The sequence below is a fragment of the Lutra lutra genome, chromosome 7 (assembly GCF_902655055.1).
Source record: "Lutra lutra chromosome 7, mLutLut1.2, whole genome shotgun sequence".
Classification (NCBI taxonomy): Eukaryota; Metazoa; Chordata; class Mammalia; order Carnivora; family Mustelidae; genus Lutra; species Lutra lutra.
The window spans coordinates 106,684,918-106,707,627 of NC_062284.1; the positions used below are offsets into that span (position 1 = coordinate 106,684,918).

The window sequence follows — 22,710 nt, forward strand, 5'->3', positions numbered from 1 at the left end:
AACTTCCTTGGTAAAAAGCAGCTGCCTCGAACCCTCCTAATAAAAATCTTTGTGACAGTCACCCTTCCCACAAGCGTCCACTACTCCCCCCCCCCACCAATGACTCAAGCTTTAACTACTGGCATGGCACAAAGGGGACTCTAAGACCCTGTTCCCACATTACATCATTGATTCCAATTCATTGATGCCCATGCTATGCTGGTTGATAAGTATTTTGAACGTTGGCCTCAGTATGAGATGCTGATTGACCTGAAGATGGTGATCAGAACCATCTGATAATATGGGTTCACAGCCTGAAACATTCCTCTTCTAGGAATTGATCCCATGGAAGTGATGAGAAATATACCAGGGTGAGGCAGTTCTTGGTAGTGTTGCTCCTAAAAGCCCGTGATTGTAACCAACTTAAAAGAGGATGTTTATATGGTAGTACACAACCCTAACTGAGTATTTTGTAGCCATTGAAAAGTCACATTTTCAAAGAAATTGTAATGACATGGAAAACTGCTCAGCATGTTTTAAAAAAAGAAAAAAGAAAGAAAAGGCATAAAACCGTAAGCAGTACCATCAAAAATTTGCAAAGGAGTAAAGTTAGAGGTAGGCAGACAGAAACAGTTGCTTGGTGGGATTGTGGGTGATTTAATTTTTTTCTTTATACAGATATTTCCCAAATTTTCTACAGTACATTCTGCTCCTTACTTTGGAATATTTTCCCCCTAGTTGTAAAAATAAAATTGCTCTTTTTAAAAGTACATACAGTGTATTTGTATGGTCAGGTTTCAGAGAAGCAGGATTACTGGCAGCAACACAGAGCAGCAATTCACCCTGACATATGCATGGAAGCTGACTGAGCACTCTCCATAAGGCTGTTGTCTTTATTTCTGTTGCTGGAGCTCCTTGGAGCACACAGTTGGGAAGGAAGATGGATATAAACTGGAAGAGGGTAAGCTGGAGTCCACAAGGATAGACTGAAGTGCACATCAGTTCTGTCCGCCTCTGACTTTGGTGGGGGTGTCCTGCAGAAGCCTGAACCATTAGTCATGGAGCTCAGCACATACACACCTGGCCCAGGAGAAGCTGAAGGAGGATCCAGGGGAAGGTGGAGCAGTTACAGACCCGCCAGCTATTCCACACCAACAAAGTGAGCCAGCAGCTAAAGACAACATGTATGAAGTACAAAATGGCTGCTGCTTCACTTCCGCCTTCCACATCTCCTGTGAGAATCTCTCTTGTGGCTCACCATACCCAGAAGCCTATAAGAAAACATATTGTTTAGCCTAGCCAACTCGAACATTACAAAGATACCACATACTTATACTGAAATTGGGAGGAAAAATAAATATTATTTAAAATGCAACCAGTGCTTAGGTTGTCATGGCAACCCTGGCTTCCCTGACCCCTCCTTTATCTAGCTCCGGGACCTGTTTTTTCCCTTCTGTCTCCTCTCTTTTCACTCTTCTCTGGTGACATTAAAACAAAGGTGAATCTGTAAACCACCCAAGGTTTTTCAGTACCATGTATCTATTAGGCAATAATGTGAAAACATGAGAACCTTGACCCTGGTGAGATTTCCTCCGTTTTCTGCCCAGAAACCCACTGAAGCCATGTTTCTCATTCCCCTTCCCCACTCTAAGTAGCATAATCTCAAAGCTAGTGACTCACTTCCTTGCTTTATTTTCTCTTTATTGCAAAAACCAGTGCTATCAAAATGAACACCTAGTTTTAGATTTGGGGTAGAAAATTCAAGGATTCCCTGCTTCTGGCAGCCCTTAAACCAATTCTGTATTCCAAAAAGGGTGATCAGTTCATGAATACTTGTGTGCCTCCTTGTCCTATAATCCTTTGTTCAATTACATCAATTTTGGGCATTTTTTTCCCTCCAGGGTTATTCAGTTCTGTCATTCCAGCTGTGCTAGCTACCACCCCTGTCTTAAAGTGTGCAGAATGGTCCTGAGCTCATAGTTTTGTATTGATACCCAGCAGGCACCCAGCTTCATTACTGAAGAAGCAGTAAACAAACTTGCCTATAGAATGAACCAAATCCTCTCTCTCTTCCTTGGTGTTTGGAGAAGTGAACAAATCTAAAATATTCTGGACAAGTTCTGTAGTCTACCGTTTGGGTTTTACATTCTGGTTCTTCACAGGCCTCTGTTTTTCAGCCTTGAGATGTTGTCAGTAAAAGGACTTGCCTTGGGACAGATTATCTCCAAAGGCCTTTTCAGTCAAGGTTCAGTCAAGCCTGCCAGCTTCCAAAATTATATTTGCCGCTGTCCCCCCATAGTTGTTCTAAACTGTATTGTAATGTGTGTGCAACACCATTTTTTCTAAGATAAACAGAAGGCAAGTAATAGCTATGAGAAAATACTTGGCATAGTTAAAGGCCATTTGAAGAGTGAGCAGGGCGGGAGGGTGCCATTTACTAGGGCGTATTGCCGAACCCCTCTGATTTCTCTCTCCTCCTCTGTAAAATGAGACCAGTGTCACAGAGTGGTTGTACAAAGGGCAATAATGCCATTTCAGAGTTACCAGAGAGCTTGGGGCATGGTTGTGACAGCTGTTGCCACTGTCAACTTCAGTGATGGTGACTGTGATCAAAACAGTAGTGTGGACTCACTTTCTGCTTGTTCCCCCTCGTGCTAGTCTGGGATTCATCTCCATATTCTTAAATCCTAATACCTGGTGTTCGTAGAACAGTAGTGAAGATTTCACAAGCCCTCAGAAGCTCTTGGAGGCAGAAATAATAAGTTTGGAGGATACAGTGTAGATGAGGGAAGAGAGCCAGGAAATCTTTGCTGGAAGCACCCGAAATTGGCAAAAGGAGGCTCCCTTTACATCAGAAGTGCTAGGGTAGTGTGATCAACATGCAGTCCCTGAAGTTAGAAACCTTGTTAGAAGTTTTTTGTTAGAAGTTAGAAAACTAACAAATTTCTGAAAACTTTCCCTTCCACTCATGGGATAAACTGTTATTTCCTGGTTGGTGATTTTATTTTTGTTGTGAAAATTTAAATATACACAACAGTACAAAATAGAATGAACACCCATGTTGAACAAATGCTGACACTTTATGATAATCACCATGGATTTTTAAAAAAAGGAATGAAACATTATAAATACAGTAGTGGAAGCCCAGAGGTGACCTATTCTGGAGGTTTTATGTGTTTTCCTTGCCCACGTATTTATAAGCTTACTCTGCATGGATATATTCATATGGTATTTCATTTTAACTGCACTCCAATGTTCCATTATATGAACACACCACAGTTTAATTATTTTTTACCCTTTTGGGTAATGCTTATTTGCGATTTTTCATTATCTAAAAAGATATGTGGCAAGGAACAACCTTGTGCATGTGTTCAAGAATTTTTCTGGAATAAACACCAAGACATGTAATTACTGGGTTGTTTGCTAAGAACATTTTCACCTTTAATTGCTCTCTGAAGTTGTTGTAACAATTTATACCTGCCGCAGATCAGTTGCCAACCTCTGAGGGGAGGGAACTGGTATTTTGTTGCCCTGGCCAATCGCTTCATTGAGGTTTGAATGTTTCTAATACAAGAAGCTGTCGCTCAGGTTCTTCCATTTTCTCCAATATGTCTTAGCAAACTGAAGTAAAAATTACTGGAATAGAAAGTGCTCATTTAAAGAAGAAAAACTCAGGGTTTGGAAAATGAAAAGCATTCCATCCAAATACCCATAAAAAGCCCTACAAAAGTATAAAACGTTAGAATTGTGTAAAAATGGACAATTCACTCAGCAATATGTTTGTTTGGGTTGACTACAAAGGAAACTGCTCCGTGTGTGGTTCACTCTTCCTCTCCTCTAGACCTCTTTACACCGTCAGTCCCAGACCCAGGCAAATTGTGTTTCCATCTTTAGCAAGCTCTTGACTGATGTCTGCCATCACCCCACACAGGAAGTCCCTCTGAGGCACCGGCTGCTTTCCTGAGGGGCAAGTTATGTGCAGGTGCAGAGCCAGCACGTCTGCACCAGTAAGCCCACTGGCCGTGGCTGGAAATGCCACAGTTGGTGTGTCTCTTCCTCTAACCCAAGTGCCTTCATCTCGAGTGTTTGTAAAAATCATGAAAGCCTTTCTCCTTTCTTCTACTCTTCAATTCTTTTGCATGTTAAGAAATGCAGATGTGTAATTGCCATGTGTCTATGCCCCATGCCTAAATTCTGAACGAGTTTCTGTGCACCAGTCATTTCCCGGACTTGGGGATTTGTTGATTGCTCAGTCTGTAAATACTCCGGTTCTTGATAGCATTGTCAAGCAGCGAGTCTATACCTGCTTTGTGGATATCATCTCTCGTGGGCTTCCTCCTACTTGCATTTTTGCAGTAATACCTCTTTCTCAAAGACCCCGCTTTCCCTGTAAATAGGGAACACCAAGCTGGAAGAGGGTGGGAGAGAATGACCCTGTATTTGTGTTCACATTTAATCATTCAAACAACAATAAAAATTAGTAAGTGATACAGAGCTGGAAAAAAGTAGGCTATCTTGGTTTGACAAATCAATGAATGTGGAGTCCTGGGGAGAGTGGGTGTTTTGTGTCCTGTGGTGATCTGTTTTTCCCTCTGGAATGGGGGCTTGAGAAGCAACCCCCCGGCTTTCTCTCTCTGCTTGTCATTCATGCATCCTTTGGTGCTGCGCTATGGAGAGAACACTCCTACTTGAGCTCTAGTCGCTGGAAAAAATTTGTAGTTTTGGGTTTGAATGGAATCCCTGGGAGGGCAGTGGTTCTCAACTGCCATGGAGCAGCTAGTTTTGGCTTCCAAATCTTAATTCTTAAGCAGATTCCTTTTGACAGCTCTAGTACACAACAGATTCCTTCATGTATTAATTGCAGAATTAGGAGTACAGGACTATCTTGGAGCTCTCAGTGTTTGCCATAGAGTCCTTGTCAAGAGTGCTGTTATGGAACCAAGGCTGAAAATGCAGCTCTGTGAGGCCCTTTGAGCCCCTTGGCTGTGTATGTTGAAGCACGGAGGCACTGACTTCTTTCACTTCCAAAATTCTGCACCTTGCAGGTGTGGAAATACACACTGAGTGTCTCGGTCATAGCTGTATCTCTGGTGGAAAGGGATATTACTATATCTCACACCAGAGAATCCAGAACTAGCTGCTTATTCTGCTTATCACCAGCTCAGTGCGTCCCTGAGGACCCTACAGCACAGGAGACACTCCAGATGGATGCACATCCTTGGTTTCAGCATTCTTTAGGACTGTGGCTTCCTTCCCTGGTTGACTGCACTTGTGAATAACTTCAAAAAGAGTTGGCAAAGAGGTTTATCTTGATTACCAGCTCTGAATAGTTGGGGGTAAAAGCCTGGAGCACTTTGAGAAACATTGAGAGATTATGAATGGATTCAGTAAGACCAGTGTGGTAATTAATTAGCAATGTCTGCCATGACACATGATGGGAGAATGAGGCATATGTAGCCAATGTTGCCATCCTTGCCTTGGAGTGCTCCTCTTGCTCCTAGATTGTAGTGAGATGTAAGTATCATATTTCATGCTCCCCCCCCCCCCCCCCCCCCCCGCCTTGGTGTCTTCCCTGGTCTTTTGCAGACTCTCTAAATGCTCTGGCACCTACTTTCATAGAATGAATACCCCAAGCCTGCCTGATGTCACCATCTCCTGGAGGTAGGTCTATGCAAGACATCACTGGGAGGAAGTATCCGCTCTAGGAGTGGTATCAAAGAAGAACAAAAGCCCATTTTCCTGAGTTTTTCCTATATACATATTTATTTTATTCTTTTCACTAATAGCGCCAGCACTCCTAGTATTTGTGAATCCGTATTCTTTCTGCTTAGTGCATTTCAGAGCTTCACCCCCTCAGAAGGGGGAAGGAACGTTGAGCTTCCAGTGTAACCTAGAATATGCTGCTAATACTTCTAATTTGGGGTTCTCCAAATTCCTTATACTCTAGGAACCTAGTAATTTGTGGAGCTAGAAGTGGGTTACAGTAAGAAAGTCTACCAAAGAATACCAACTTTAAATTACAATGTCTTAAATTCTCTTGTTCTTCAATGCAGTATGGGAACAACATTTGTCTTTTTTTTTTTTAAAGATTTTATTTATTTATTTGACAGAGAGAGATCACAAGCAGGCAGAGAGGCAGTCAGAGAGAGAGGAGGAAGCAGGCTCCCTGCTGAGCAGAGAGCCCGATGTGGGGCTCGATCCCATGACCCCGAGATCATGACCTGAGCCGAAGGCAGCGGCTTAACCCACTGAGCCACCCAGGCGCCCCAACATTTGTCTTAAGCAGTCTTAAGATAGTATCCTTTTATCTGTCTTCCCATGTAAGGGAAGACACGCTATGTTTCCTCAGTTTCTAGGATGTACTTCCCGATGTCCTCACATTTACGCATTTCTGAGATGGTGATATCTTCTAACGGATGCTTTTCTGTTTTATTTTTTCTGCCACCAATGCTGTCGTTAATTCAGTGGTATGCCGAGAGTAAGTGACAACTTAAAATCAGAAGTATGGTTATGACCCCCCTTCTTGGGAACAATTAATCCTGTCCTAGCATTTTTCACAGTCATCCTGAGAATGGCTCTCTGAATGGAATATGTCTTTACCGGCTTACTGATTCTCTGCTTAGTTTAATTACTGTTTTCCAAAGCCCTCTCTTTATAGCCTTGTGTTAAGCATTATATTGCAAATCATAAACACACTTTGATTGTTTTCCCAAGAGCAGGTTACAGAACATCAAAACCTGCTTTACGACATTCTGAAAGGCTGGCCTGGTAGCTGCAAATCTGGTAGCAAGATGTGAGGCAACAAAGGCCATTGACACCACTGATTGGATTTCCACACTGCATATGGGTTTAGTGATGTGTGTTCAAACATGTTAATTTACCAGCCAGCTGGACTGAATTGTACCTGGGTCTGTAGCACTCCATCGTGGCATGTGGGTCAAAGACTTGACTTTTAACAAGCTACACAGAAGTGATTTGTTTTATGTCATTGTATACCTTTGTATCATAGGCAACAGGGGAATGTGAGTGTGCATCATTTCTGAAAATAATAATTGGAGAATGTTTCTTTCTCTTTGCCATGAAAATGAGGGGGAATTGTCATCTAAAATTGGCTTCAGATGTTGAAGTTATACTGATGGAGATTTTTAGGCTCCAGTCATATTCCATGCTGTGAAGTGCTTTGCCAAAGAAATGACTTGTTAAAATAAATAAAATAAATGCCTCGTAGTTTAGGAAGTGGACTGTAAAGTCTCCGCTTTTAGCTCTAGGTAAAGACTGTGGCTCTTTTCTTAGATATATCAGCACATGAAATGCATTTTCCCCCAGGATCTTGTAGCATATGACTTTTAAGATTTTGGTTCTGGAAAGTCAGCTAAGGCTTTTTCAGGAAAGAACAAGGTGTTGGAACAGACTGAGCCCCTGAGCTGTTTCAGAAATGCCATTTGTCTCTGTGCTCTTGAAGTCCTATTGTTGCTCTTCTCTTTGTTCCTATGCTGCTGTCCTCATAGGAAGACCAGATCTCTTTCAAGGGGCACTCTTTACTGGGATTTGTGATCTGGGGGGAGAACAAAAATGAGAGTTGGCTGAGAGGTAGCACAAGCCTAATTTTTAATACGCAGTGTTTCATTTAGCCCACTCAGAAATATTAGATCATTTTTACCAGTGTAAATAAAGCTTGGGACAGATAAAGAACACTAATGTAACGTTTTGTGCTATCAAGAAATGTCTCAAGCCATTTTTCCCAGTTGAGCTTAGGAATGCTTACATTTGATTTTTATTTTGAAGTTAGAAGATACATTGATAGAGACTGGAGATTAGTAAAAATGCAGGAGCATTAACAATACTTGGCTGTTTCTTTTTATCATGATGAAAAGAGGGAGTAAATTCTACAGATGAGTATAGTTCTTTGTAACTATATTTGTAATAACTGAGAACGTATTGTCAGAAGTTTGTGATATTCTAAGAAACTCAAATCTAACGTTTGAAATCATATTCTCCTCAGTCTCCTGTGTCCTGTTTTCATGCCTCACTAACAAGGAAAGCAGAAGCTTTGTTCTTTTATTCATGGGTTCTAATACCTAGTACAGTGCCTAGGCCTTTATAAAACTCAATGACTATTTATTGGGTGGGTAAATGAATGAGAAGGAAAGCAGATGCCTCTTCAGTTTCAGTTCAGCACTGATTTTTTGGGCATGACGAGCAGAGGGATTCTGCTGCTGTCATGCCCTTGAGAAGTCTGCATTCAGCAGTATAGTGTTCCTGCTGCTCTCCGTGGAGGCTATGTGTTACTCCTAAAGGGTGTTGGGCTCCTGACCAAACTATTAGGCTACCATGGTCGAGTATTACAGCTTTTTTTCTGGCTGGGGATTGGGAGGGATGAGAAGCAGGTCTAAGTTCACTTGAGCTCACAGCTCCCTGCCCACCCCCTCAGATGAGCTGGGCAAGAATTCTTAGAAATACCCCAACTACTCACCCAACAAATTTCTGGGAAGGATAGAGAACCAGGTGTAACTGGTTATAAGGCGGACAGGGTAGAGTGGTCTCAGTGGTTTCAAGTCAGAAACTCAGTGATGTACAAGTAGAAACCGTGCCACACAGCCATGGCAGGGCAGCGGAAACCAGCAGTTTGAGGTGAAGTGGTCAGGACACAGTAGGTGTTCTTGAGCAAGAGCTTTGGACACGCCTGAGCATCTGGGTAATTTAGGTGTGAGGAGCCTAGAGCAGTGTTAGTCATACAGTGTGGCTTCCACATTACATATTTATAGATTGTGTCCTCTTCAACCAGGAAGTACTAGTCATGCATCTGTTATTCGGCTACAGTGTAGTTATATTGAAATGGGAAAAGAATGTAGTGAAAATTTCTGTCTGTAGCACTCCTCAGAGTGTTCTTCACTTTTACATTATTCGAACTATTTAAGAAATCTGAAAAATGTAAAAAAAAAAAAAAGAACAGTAGCAGTATAATTGATTATGTTCTGATGACCATTTTTGCATTTATTTACACCTACATAATTATATACGCCTTTGCCTGTAGATTCGCTTTTGAACCTGTTGTAACATCTTATTTGTTCCCTCATTTATTATTAATGAGTTCAGCAAAATCTTTGACATCAGTTCATGCCATGCTTTTACCTTTTAAAAATTATCCTCTATGAATATCAATATAGAATTGTAAACTTCAAGAATTGTTAGAGAAGGGCCTAACTTATTTTAAATGATCCGAGATCTTGAATAATATTGTAGACTGGAGCACATGATATGATAGCAGGAGGCTCTGTGGGAAAATGTGCATCGTATATGGATTCTAGTGAGCCTTTTTATATTTGGAAAGAGCAGAGCTCAGGGGTCAGAAGAGGTGTTCAACTTCACACACATACAAGGAAGAAATTCCTATGATGTTTGAAAGGATGATATACAAGAAAGAAGCAAAGGCCATGTAAGTAGAATCCAAACACTTGAAAAGCAATGATCTAATAAATGAAGCTTGAAGTTCCCAGAAAGTTTCTCAGCAGCTAGTGAGCCTAGGTCCTATTGACCCTTTATAAATTCTGCTAATTTATATTTGTGTTTTAGAGATGAAGTGTCCTCCATCTTATAAGACCTGTTTTATTACTGAGTTTATGGCCAATGATGTTACAATATGTATACTTAATAAAACATGAACCACACATATTTTACTGTGCTTCATGAGACATGTATCTTTTATTCTAAATCATAAATGTTATTTGTTGTAAACCATCAAGAGAGCAAGAACTTGGGGCACCTGGGTGGCTCAGTGGGTTAAAGCCTCTGCCTTGGCTCAGGTCATGATCCCAGTGTCCTGGGATCAAGCCCCACATCAGGTGCTCTGTTCAGCAGGGAACCTGCTTCCCCCTCTCTCTCTGCCTGCCTCTCTGCCTACTTGTGATCTCTGTCAAATAAATAAATAAAATATTTAAAAAAAAAAAAGAAAGAAAGCAAGAACTTTTGTTTCTTGGGTAGATATTTTGGTCAGAAATCTTCCAGATGCCCTCTTAAAGACTGTCTAGAGTTACGCATCATTGACATGTGAGCAGATCCCTTTCAGAGGAATTTAAATATATTTGTTGGAGTTATTTTTGCAAAAAGGAGACATAAGGGTGTGATAAACTGATGGAAAATTTGAGATTTACTTATGAATTGAGGAGGATAAACTTTTGCTATATAGCCAGTGGAGAATTTTTGGCTTGGTAAAGAGAAGACTTTGGGAGGACATAATAGCTTTATTCAAATTGTTTAAATATTTTCAGGGTTATTGTTCACATAGGAATTAGACTTATTCCATGCAGTTCCCAAGGGCAAAACTAAGGCCAGCAAGTCCCTGAAGTTATAAGGAGACATCTGTCAATTCAGTCTAAGGTGAATTTTCTAACAGTCAGTGAGGGTGCTGGTTCCAAACATTTGTGGACTCTTTGAAGCCTTCTCTCAGAGAACATAGGATCGATCACCTACTGGTGACCTTATATGAGGGACCCCTGTGAGGGATAACTTGGACTAGGGTGTCTCTGGGGTCAGAGACCTTGCTATATAATTATGTGACGGCTCTCCTTAAAAACATACAGATGTTCTGCAGCACCGGGAAAAATGAGGAAGGAGACTTGCTCCTCTGACATGGTTCTAGGTGCTAAATATGAAAGCCTTTGTTACTGCAAGTCAGCCCCCAGTCTTTCCAGAAACTGACTAACATTCTGAGGCTTAGGAGGAGGTGTTGGGTTTCCTGGCAGATGCAGAATCTGCTGTTCTGTAATCATTCTTTGTGTGGGCCCAGCCGGATTTGGGCAGTAGATCCACTTGATGTGTAATTGTGACAGTGGCCAAGCAGTGTAACCAGATGGGCTGTCCCGGGGACCGCATGACTATCTTGAAATGTGACAGCACAGGAATTCATTTTTGAAACCAACTGCCTCCTTCTGGCAAGCGTCAAATGTAGGGTATAGTTTTAGCCCACTGCAAGGGGCTGGAGGGAAGGCTGTTGGAAGGACTAAGCAAGCGGTGGTCCCGGGAATCCAGGTCCGTGGGCCTGCTGCTGTTTCTCTTCCCAGGGAAAGAACAACAAGACAAAGATTTGGAGGCAAAAATCAGGATTTAAAAGACCAAAAGATGCTATGCTATTTTAAAGATTTTGTTCATTTATTTATTTGAGAAAGAGCACATGCAAGGGGAGACCCAGAGGAGGAGGGAGAGAGAGAGAATCCCAAGCAGACTTCGCTGAGTGCGGAGCTTGAGACCGGGCTCGATCTCACGACCCTGAAATCATGACCTGAGCCAAAACCAAATGCCTGACTCTTAACTGACTGAGCCACCCAGGTGCCCCTATCCTATTTGAAAAAGTAGGATTACACTGCTTTTGAAGGAGCGGTGAGTTTGGGAAGATGGTGGATTTTTCAGGCATGGTACATCCTACTTCTCTAGAAAACAACACAGGTAACCAGGCAAATTCCACATACTCTGCGAACTGATCCTAACTTACAGATGGGCTTTCCTGGAAAGGGAGTGGCTTCCAGGAGCGGAGATAACCTGGAAAAAAATTGATGCCCAGGTTCAAACTTTGATGCATTCCTGCCTTCTTGAGAGCCAAGCTTGTTCTAGCGCAGGGCGTGACAGCAATCCAGCCACTTAAATGTTTTTTGGCAAATAAAGTGTTACTGAAACACGGCAGTGCTTCTTCTTGGAAGTGTTAGCTGTAGCTGCTTTCACTCTGGACCAGGGCAGAGTTGAGTCATTGCAAAAGACTGTGTGGCCAGACAAAGTCTAAGACACTTACCTGGCCCCACACAGAAGAAGTTTGCCAACCCCTGGTCTGTCAGGCTACTCCCTGCTTCACCATGACTGTCCTTTGAGAAGATGCTGATCACACTATTATTGAGCCAGAAGGGAAAGTCAGCAGAAGTAATCAGCAAGGACTTCCACAAAATACTTTTCCATCTTCCATCTTACCTGCTCTTCCTTCCCTGTTCCTTCGACCTGTTCCTCGGCACCTATTTCCCATCATGCACTTGAGTTTAGTAGATGACACGCCCATCAGGGAGTCATACCTAATAGAATAAAATATTTTGACCAGTCTGTCCCCTTTGTCTTTCGTATTCTGTAAAAATTCTAGGAACAAAGTAAATTCAGTTAACATCTGTTGCATTCATTAGTATGTGGGGCTGGGTCCATGAAAAACAAGATAGCAATGACCATTTAATGCCACAGGTAACTATTTTGATCGTTAACAAGGGATGGGATTTCTTGATCCTATGTATGATCACAGTTAACATGTGTTCTAGTACCATTTTCTTCATAAATGGGACAGCTTTTTGTTAGTATTTAGTAACCTTTGTCCTATAATAATAATTACGAAAATGAATTTTACTTTGTATTATACTGAAACAGTGCCTTTCTACTGTTGAAGTTCATTTAGTTAAACCTTAGTATGTCTCTACTATTTGAGTTGGAGTTCCCCTTATACTTCGTTAGAGGGTTTTTAGCCAATCTAGACCGTGAAAGGATATGTCTTCCATAAGTACTATCTAAGAACCTCATAGGTTTGTAACAGTGAATGTGGAAATTTATGGCTTTAGTTGGCCAAGTGCATATTGCTTCAGCCTGTGATTTATGGTCTAGTGAACAACCACAGAACATGTCCTTTGCAATTAATTGACCTTTGTACAGCCTGTTTGGGGTCTTACTAACAGCATCTGAAATGAAAGAAAAACTCTACCAGTTCTTACATATTATTACTTGGGAAATGATCCTATTAAAAATTTGCCCTATGGTAATTTCAAAAGAAGTTATACTTAAAGACTTAATTTTTAAAACTGTGCTTTGAGTCTCACTGAAAGTCTTTAGCTGTTACTAAGAAATTGTTTGCCACACAGATATGTAGGGGTAGAAATTTAAAAAATTTTAGCATCCTTCAGGTACATAAATCTTTGTCCAAATCATAAAATTCCTTTACATGAACATTTGATGTGAGGGTTGTAGTGTGTTATAGAAATAGAAAATCCAATGAGGAAGACAACATCGAAATGTTTTTACCTTTTTGCTCTGGGGAACAGAGGGGTACCCCCGGTGTAGAGAACAGAGACATCCCAAATGTTGCCAGGATCTTGTTGACCTGATGCATTTTGTGTTACACAGAACATCTGAAAAAGTAAGGCATTTGTCCTAACAGAATATACAGTGCTTTAGAACTTCTGTTTTAACTATAAAAATAGTGAATGTTTGTGGCAAAATAAAAGTTTGAATTATACAAAAGTTAGTAAGTAAAAGACCTACCCAGAGGTAGCCATTGTTCAATTTTCTTGTGTTTATTTCCAGAAATGTTTGTATGTTATGTGTACATTTTTTTCCTACAGATGAGAAATGGTGTTCGGAGGCATTCCTCCCTGCCCTGCACCCCCCATACTATATTTGGTCATTTTGAATGCGATTATATAATTCCCCTTCATTCTGTGTTACTGCTACAAAGTAATTTATTAGGCCATCTCCCTTGCCATATTTTTGTTCACTTTATTTGCTGACTCAAAACAGCACTGTGGTGAAAAAAGTGTAAATATATAATTGTGGGCTAAATATATAATTGTGTGAGTATATCATTGTGAAAGTAGACTTAAAGGAAGGACACAGTCTGTGTGGGTGTGTTTTAAATTTGAACAGTCACTGCCAAATGTACCTCCAAATTTTTAGTCCTAGCATAATAAGGACTTATAATGTCCATAGCTGGAAATTCTGGAATATTATCCTTATCATCCTAGCTAACATTTATCAAGCATGTTCTGTGTGTACTGTTCTCAGTGCCTTCTTTACTTGTAATAACCTTTTAAATCCTCACAATGACCAGTGAAGTAGGCACCCATTTTACAGATAAGGAGATTAAAACTGAGTCACATAGTGAGGTCACTTAACTTGCCCGCCTATAAGTTACCATAAGTAGTGAGTGGTTGAGGATTTAAATATGTGTCTGTCGATCGTGATAGAAGGGGAACACAGCCAGCTTGGCTTGGAAGAGAGAGATGATCATGACATGAGAGAAGAAAGTCTGGGACATAGCTGTGAATGTTTACCTCGGAAAGAGTACAAAGAAATAGTACAAAATTTATTCTTATGGGCAAAGTGATGTTGAGAAAAATAAATGCACTGTAGCACATAAAGAGAGTCGGGGAGGATCTCTTGGAATTTTTTCACTAGCCACTGACTAGAGATCTGGAATGAAAAATATGCCAGTTAAAAATGAGGCCAAGTTAAAAAAAAAAAAAAAACTATTGTTTCTTTATCTTCTAAATAAGTTGGTTAATTAAAGCCTGATTTAAAGGAAAAGAAAGTAAATGTTCTTGAAGGTCCCTTATGCTGTACCACTTTTCTTTTCTAGCAAAGGGGGTTTTGTTTTGTTGTTTCTTCAGAATGTGAGATAATGGGAACAAAGTAGATAACAAGAGAAGAGCTTCAAACTAGTTAGTGTAGGTTGAAAGCGAAGTGAAGTGTCAGAGCCTCCATCCAGTGGGAAGTTTTGTCCATCAGTATTATCTTTTTTTTTTTTTTAAAGATTTTATTTATTTATTTGACAGAGATCACAAGTAGGCAGAGAGGCAGGCAGAGAGAGAGGAGGAAGCAGGCTCCCTGCGGAGCAGAGAACCCGATGTGGGGCTCGATCCCAGGACCCTGGGATCATGACCTGAGCCGAAGGCAGAGGCTGTAACCCACTGAGCCACCCAGGCGCCCAACCCATCAGTATTATCTTATGCTTGACTATCGACCTACCAAGGAAATAGGATGAGTTGGATTAGAGAAATAGTAAAATTAATGTTTTTCCCCCTTTCTAATTACCTTATAAAAGAAGTAGCTGTTGAAAGTTAAGTATTTTGTAATTGAGTCACTGAACAACATAAATTAAAAAAAAAATCATTGGTTTTAGAAATTGGGCCCTCAAACTAAGGAGAGTACACACTGGTTTTCCATAAAACCTCACTATCAGAGTTTTATAGAATCTTAGAACTTCTAGGGACTTTAGAAACAGTCTGGCCTTACCCTCTCAATTAGGAGAAAGAAAAATGAGGCCCAGAGATACTCAAACTTAGCAAGAAATCCTGATTGAGTAAACCAAAAAGTTAAGTTCTGGAATCTCATCTTCAGATGGCCAATCTAGTCATCACTCCACCATCCCATCGCTCTGAAAATAAGTGATATTTGCAAATATTATCTAAAAACAGTAATCAGAAAATTTAGCAATATAAAATGTTTGTATCAGTTCAGTGCTAATTATTTAATAGACCTAAAAATAGGCATACAAACATAAATGTTTATAACACTTTTAAAAGAAATCAAAACTAGATTTTAATATGAATTAGCCATTTTGTAGGTAGAATGTAAAAGGATCTAATGTGATTACTAGAATTTGTATTCTCATAGGGCAAAATCTTCTCTAGGGGTCGTTTGGTGTTACCCACAATCTGTTTTAAAAGAAGGAAAAGTAGCTTTTTTAAAGAATAGAATGAAGCTAATATTCTTTCTTATTAGAGAAAGTTGTAATGGAATCGGTCAAGGCAGTGGTCAAAAGCAGGGTTAGGTGTGTATAATTTAGGGGAGGGATTTGTTTGCAATTCCAGGGTCCTGAACTGCTCAGTGCTGTTAGCTCATGTTCAAGCACACTTAAGAAATCCCTATGAAGATGGTTATTAGACTGGTGTGTAACAGAACAGGAAAACAGGTTAGGGAAAAGCTTCATAAGTGCTGTCTGTATGCACACACATTATATATAGATAAGGCATTGATAAGGGGGTAGAAGAGTTCCCACAGAAAAAGTCTAGAGAAAAGGGATCAGAGGTCATCCAAGTAAGACATCAGGCCTTAGAACAATATTGAGAATTAGAATAATATTCAGAAATGTTGAATGTAGCTAAAATAGCAGTAAAGGATTAGGGAAAAGCAAACTCATTTTTGGCCACTAACCACATCTGACTTTCTTATACAGTTAAGTGGTTAAGAGTGAAAGGCCAGCTTTGTACTTACTGCATATTGCTTGTGATTAATATGAGGTCTAATTTTAGGAAAGAGGTTGCCCTGATTCTTTCCCACTGCCTCTAAATTTCCAACGGGATGACCTTTGGCGGCTTACTGGTCTTCTCTTTGCTCTGTTTCCTCCTTACTAACATGAGTGAAACAGCGGCTCGCCCATCCAGTAGATTATATGAAGAGCATAGTGCTTAGAACAATGTTTGACCCACAGTAAGCTCTGAATGTGTTAGATTTGCTGTTGCTTTCATTACAACTAATGCCCTCTATACAATCTTACTTATTTTTCCACTTGTTTCTCTGTAACAAAGAAACTAGAGGGGTGGCAGATGGCTCAAAGAATAACACGTTAGAGGCTGGTAACACATAGGACCCAGGTGCTTTCCAGGAATATCAGACATCTCGACTTGCATCAGCAATTTCTTTCGTGGACTTCTTAGGGGAGACTCTTCCCCTCAGCATGTCTCCGTGTCCAGTGCTCTTGAGGGGACCCCCGCTCCCTGACTGCAATTGCATTCATCTGTTTCTGGTTCGTGGCTCTGCATAAATACAGACTGTAGCAGCCGCACAAAGTAGGAGCAGAGAGCTGATTCACAGATGTGTTTCACTTGGCTACTGGAGGACACATCTGTATCGAAGGACCAGGGCTGCACAGAGGAAGCTGGAGACACATTGCCAAGATGAAGAACTCTGAGGATCGCCCCCAGGAATATAGTGATAACAGTACTTTTATGAGAAGCTTTTACATACGTTAGCTCATATGATTTTCTCAACTCTGAGGCATGTGAAGTAAAAATGAAGCGTTCTTTCCTCTGTTTTGACTACAGTATCTAGGTCTACTCTTAATATGTTTACATTACTAAAGCATTTCCAAAGTGTAAAGATTTCTCTCTGTATACTAATCTTCAGCTTCTAAAATGATCTCCTGTTCTGTTAACCATGACTATTAAGCTTGCTGTAGACAGGCTCTCAGGGGACCCGAGACACAGGACAGGATTTTGTTGTAGTTTTGGAAACTTGCCCTAGTTTGAGGGACTAAAAAGATCTGGCACCTTCTATTCGATTTTATAGGTTCAAATACCGTTGGCTAGTTGGCTATCGCTGTGGGTCTTGGCTTGCTGGATACATTGGTAACAGCGGGGTTTTGCTAACTTTAATACTCCATTTTAGGAGAGAAGGGTTCAGCATTTACACTGCCATTGTAGCTACTTTACTAACATGTTAAATAGTAACCAAGGACTGTTCTAAAAACTCATCAGATTTCCTAAGCTTTTTAAAACCATGCAAGTGTAATGCAGTCTGACTTCAAAGCTGCTGCTCTAGCTGTTGTCCCCATCATCTGGCTGGTTCAGTCTCCAGATGAAATTCGTGCAACTGCTCGAGTTCAGATATCTGTTACTGCCGGCTTTTAAGGCACCGTAAGCACTAGTTACTTTGCCTGCTTTTTGTGACTACTTAACGAATAGTTTTGAAATTACATTTCTTTTATCTCACCGCAGTAGACCAACCTAGAAAGATTCGCTTCGAAAAGTGTTTTTGAGGTAAAGTATAGGGCTGAAATTAAAAGCCCCACCTTGAAACTGCTATCCCAAAGACTGAGATTCTGACCTTAGTAAATAGGTAGTAACTACTTCATTGTCCCCCAGCAGCTCTATGTACCTGGCCCAGCATCTCTTCCAAGGGGACAGGGGGTACAGTTGTACTAAGGTGGTCTCTGAATGTGAAATTAGAGAATTCTGAAATTTTCCTCTTCGAGTCTATTAGGTCACACAAATGACTTCTAGCCACATAGGTGTGCAGACATGCCTGCGAAGTTCCAACTACAGTGCCATCTTCTGATGGACTTGTGTTCGTGTGGAGCAGAAGCCACAGCCCCCTGATTTTGTGGGGAGGTGAGGGTTCAGGCGGGGGGCTACTGTCCACAGAGGCCCTGAGGGCCCTGGTGCTGGCTTCAGGTCACCCTGTTTTGTAAGACAAAAGACTGGCCAGAGTAACCTTTAAAAAGGGGTTCCTGCATTCCTTGGGTTCCAGTTCCCGTCAGCTCAGATGCATTTCTCAAACTCAAAAGCTGTCACAGCAAGAGGGCTGGGCCTGTGGATAGTGTGTGCTCGTTTTACTTCTATCCATCCAGGGTCAGGCTTTATTCTACCTTTTCATCTGAAGCAGTACCTAGTTTTGGTTACATCAAATGAAACCCTTCAAAATTGTTACTGTTTTCTGGAGTCTGAATAAACTAACTGAAATAGTCTAATTAACAACTGACCAAATCCTGTGGTCATTATTAAAGACACTTTTCCTCCTTTTGTGGATTTAATCCAGACGTATAATTGAGCAATGCTGTCCTCAGTGCTCATAGGAGCTAGACATCCTTTGTCCTCCCAACAAACACTGTGCCTTTCCCAATGTTATTGTGCCCCGGAAGGAAAACAGTATCATACCATGGTGTGGCTAAGTTCCCATTTCAATTCCCCTTTATAGTCAACAATACTGTACAAACTTTTTTTTTTCTTTCTTTAAGAGAGTGAGCTAGTGGGCAGGCGGGTGAGCCAGGGTGTGGGGGTCGGGGGCAGAGGGAGAGGGAGGGAGAGAATCTTAAGCAGGCTCCATGCCCAGGCTGCAGCCTGACCAAGGCTTGATCTCACGACATGACCTGAAATCAAGAGTTGGACACTTAGCCAGCTGAGCCACCCAGACGCCTCTACTGTACCAACTTTTATGGTGACAGATGGTAGCTAGATTTATTGTGGTTGCCGTTTCACATCATGTATAAATGCTGCATCACCATGTTGTACCCCTGAAACTAATACAATATTTTATGTACATTGTTTTTTAATTTTTTAAAAAATACAAATTTAAAAAGTGATTAAAATAATAAATTCCCCTTGATTCGTCGTTCAGAAAATGTCCCCTTTGTCACACCTAAGTCTGTCTGTAGCACCGTCTTGTCCCTTGGTGAGGGAACAGTCTGATGATTAGAGGCAACATTTGAAGACCAACATCTTCTATCTCATTGTCTTCTAATGGCTTATCTAGGCCATTGTCTAGATGCTCTGAAAGTCAGATGTGCTTATGGCTGTTGTGCATATATATCTGGTGGTATATTATGTTTTTTGCTTTCTATTTAGGACCAGGAAGAAAACAAGGGAGCGACAAGTTGGCCTGAATTCTACATCGATCAGCTCAATTCTATGGCTGCTGTAGGTATACTTTCTGTTCAATGGCACACAGTTTTTAAAAGGCAAATTTAGCACACAATTGGACAATAAATTCACTTGAGTAAGAACTACCAAATGTCATTATCTTTCCAAACTCCATTCCAAACACTCAGTGTTGCGGGGGTAGGGGGGAGTTGAAAAGGAGGGCAGGAGTTGTACTTGGCGAAATTATTTTTTCCAGTATGTTTTACATAAAATCAGCACACACTAAAATATACGTGAGTTTAATATTATAAGAGGAAATGTAATCTTAAATCTGGCTTATGTTCAACTTTAACTTGCAGTTGCTCTTACCAGTCGTTTGGAGCGTTGTTACGGCAGTAGTAGTCTACACGTTAATAGCATTTTACAATAATACAATGGAACTGTTCCTTCACTGTTCTCCTCCCATTCTCCTTTCCACCTGCTTAGCTCCTGGATTCTTGATGTTACAGGGCAGCCAGGTGCTCCTTCACTCTTGTAAATAACAAAGGGAGTTTATGGAATAAGTGGTGAATAAAAGACAAAAATTATGCTGAGATGTCCTTGGGAAATCTTTGGTTAAGTAATTGCTTAAGATGCATTTTTCAGTGCCTAAAATACGCCTCTGATCACATGGATGGCATGTAATGTCAGCATTCTGAGCACCCTTCAGGGCACGTATTGATCCCAGCTAAAATATGCAGCAGAAAACAAGTCCTCAAACTTTGAGCCTTAATAACTCAAATCCTATTCATGTCGATAAAAATCGGTGATTGCCCATGGTGCACCAGTGTTCACTTGTGTGGGTACACTCAGGATTTTAAGATCACTCTGTTAGATTCAACTTTGAGTTTATAATATCCATGCAAGATGATAGCTTCCATAATAAGTATTTTTCTCTACCTCTTCCTCTTCTTCCTTTCCTAGGGTCCTTTTGGATAATTAGCTGCCTCATACTTAGGCAAACATTTAAAAAAAAATTGTCTAATATTTTGCTGCTGCTGCAAAAGTTAAAAACTGATTAGAATATGTGAATCACACTTTTATTAAACTTTTAGAGACATTGACTTTTAGTAGCTTCCTCTTTTCTAGCTTTTTCTTTGAAGATGCTTCTTTTGCTGTTGCACAATGAATAATAAACAGCCTAGTAAATGTGGACAGGGCTGTATAAATTATAGAAGAAACTGCATAAGCTTTTGCCCCGAGGATTTCTAGTTTAAAAGCACTGCAGAAAATAACACCCAATGCCTCCTTGTCCAAGGCATCCTACATAATGGCAAAGATGAGAAAAGAGTGATCTCAGCATTTGTATGAATATGTTAGCAAAGTGTGGGGCTTGTGACGACCATCAGGGATTTTTCTGTGCACAGCCTGAGCAGTAATAACTTAGAGCCATTTACATTTCCTGCGTTTGAAGGTTAAGTTCTAAATTCTTGTTCCTGGCTGGTAGGGAAAAAAAAGAGCTGTGGGGCAGAAAGTCTTGCTTTCTAATTAAGTCAGCATTGTTTGATGTAATAAGGGAAGTTGCTTCTTCGTTAATGAATTCACTTCTATAAATGGAGAAGTGCTAAATACTATGGCATTTTTTTTTCTTCACACTTTGGGGGCAATTAGGTTAATTTGTCCTGTAGTGACTTAACCCATGCCTTGTATGGAGTCACCCTGGCTCCTTTCCTGCACTAGGTCTGTGATGTGCCAGTATGAAGCACTTCTTTAAGAGCCTTCTTTCTCCTTCGGCCAGCTCCTTGGACAACCCTGTGCTGCATTCATGAGTCATCTACATTTTAATTATATTTGCTTCCTATTCCAAAATCCTTTCCAAGAGTATCTCAAGGCAATTAAATTGTCAGTCACTTTGCTATTCTTTACGTGCTTAACACCTAACAAAGCTTTCTAATGCTCCTGGAAGGACAGAGGTGGTGTCTTTCTAGGGTTAAGGGTAAAAGGCAGTAATAACTCCTGAGTTAGTGAGCCTGCAGAACTCCTGTGTATGTAACGAACAAGGAGGTCTGGTGAGACCAAAAACCCTATGCTGAATTTTCTGTTTTTCTCACCTTATTTGTTGCTACCGCCTTCTACTGTGGCTCTGGCTGGTCTCTCTGCTAACTGTATTGGAGATTTCCCAACAGTATACAGCAGAGAGCCTGAGACATTGTCCCTGGGGACTAGAAAGACCTACAGTTCCTCCAAATCCTTTCACTGCCTGGCAGCTCAACTTGAGCTCTCTAGCTTAGGGATTTGTTGAAGGGGATTGATCCACGCTGTTACCGTCCTTTGTCTTCAGCATCCCTACCTCTCTTGGAGCTTGCAGCATGGGACAGCAGCATAACAGGCACTTTACTGGTTGTTTTAAATCCTTATAAGCGGGGTTGCTGGAAGTGCTGTTTATAGATAAGGAGTCTAGGACTTGGAGAAAGGTTACCTTGCCCAAGGTCATCTAATTAGGAACAGGAGAGCTGGAATGTAAACCTATCAGACTGAGCCCAAAGATTCCATTCTAATTTGCCTCTCACACGGTTTTTTAAAACCCTTTGGCAAGTAGAAGAGGCCTGGTAATCCCACCTCCACCTCCCCCGACTTTTCCAAGGTGGGGCAGGCATCTGTTTTCTTTAATGCCTCCAGAGTCTGATGAACAGCCCGAGTCCAGAACTGCAGCACTCAACTGGTCTGCAGAACAAGTTCAGTGACTGCGTAAGCTTCTTGACAAGAATGCTTTGTTCTTTAGAGGACCCCAGAGTGATCTGTTGGCTTTTAAAGAGTGAAAAACAGTATCATAAAAGCACAGCCTAATAGGTTTGAGAAGGACCTGGGCTTCCTTTGGATGGGGTTCTCCGTGCCCTCCCAGGGAGGAAGGATGCAAGGTGAAGTTCAGCGTGCTGAGCAGCTGGCTTGTTGATTTCACACCAGTGAAATGTTTCCAACAGGAGCTTAGTACCAGACAGCTAGACAGGAATGATTTCTGTGCCTACTTTGTATCTCTCAGAACTGGATGTTCCAGTGCACACCTTAGAAGCTTTCATCAGATCCTCTACCAGGAGGCGCTTTGCCCTTTGCCCACTTCCAGGCAAAGGGGATTGAATGAGTGCAGAGAGCACCCAGGGAGGCCACCATAAGCCTGACCTGTGTATGCCAAGGGGCATACTAGATGGTTGGCCTAGCAGCTCTCTTTAGAAAGTAGGGATGTCTCCTTTATCTGTGAAAAGCTGCAAATCAAGCCTTCTTCCTAAATGTGAAGCTTGAAAACTTTAGACTTCATATATTTTATTTTGAAAAGTCGTATTAGAATATCATGTTCATCTGCATACCCTCAGTTTTCTTGGTATAACAAACACAATTTTTTTTTCAAATCTAATTGTATCACATACAGAAAAGAGTGTGTTGCCTCTGTTTTAAAAGGAAGGTAATGGTCCTTACACTGGGAAAGGAAATTCTAATTCAGTTTTCTCGACTTTTCATAAATCTCCCAGTTCTCCTAGCAAAAGACTTACTGTAGTCTGTTTTTATGCAGATGTTCCATCCTCTCCAACATTGTTAAAATAATAAT

At 41.0% G+C, this 22,710-nt stretch overlaps 1 protein-coding gene across 3 annotated transcripts in view; it reads left to right on the top strand.

The window, feature by feature from the left end:
- Nucleotides 1-22,710, top strand: part of DAAM1 (dishevelled associated activator of morphogenesis 1) — a 165,461-nt gene that overhangs the window by 90,438 nt on the left and 52,313 nt on the right. For all 3 annotated transcript variants that reach the window (XM_047737013.1, XM_047737014.1, XM_047737015.1), the window contains exon 4: nt 19,116-19,187. In XM_047737013.1, the coding sequence (XP_047592969.1) occupies nt 19,116-19,187 (72 nt within the window). The remainder of the gene's footprint in view (nt 1-19,115; nt 19,188-22,710) is intronic.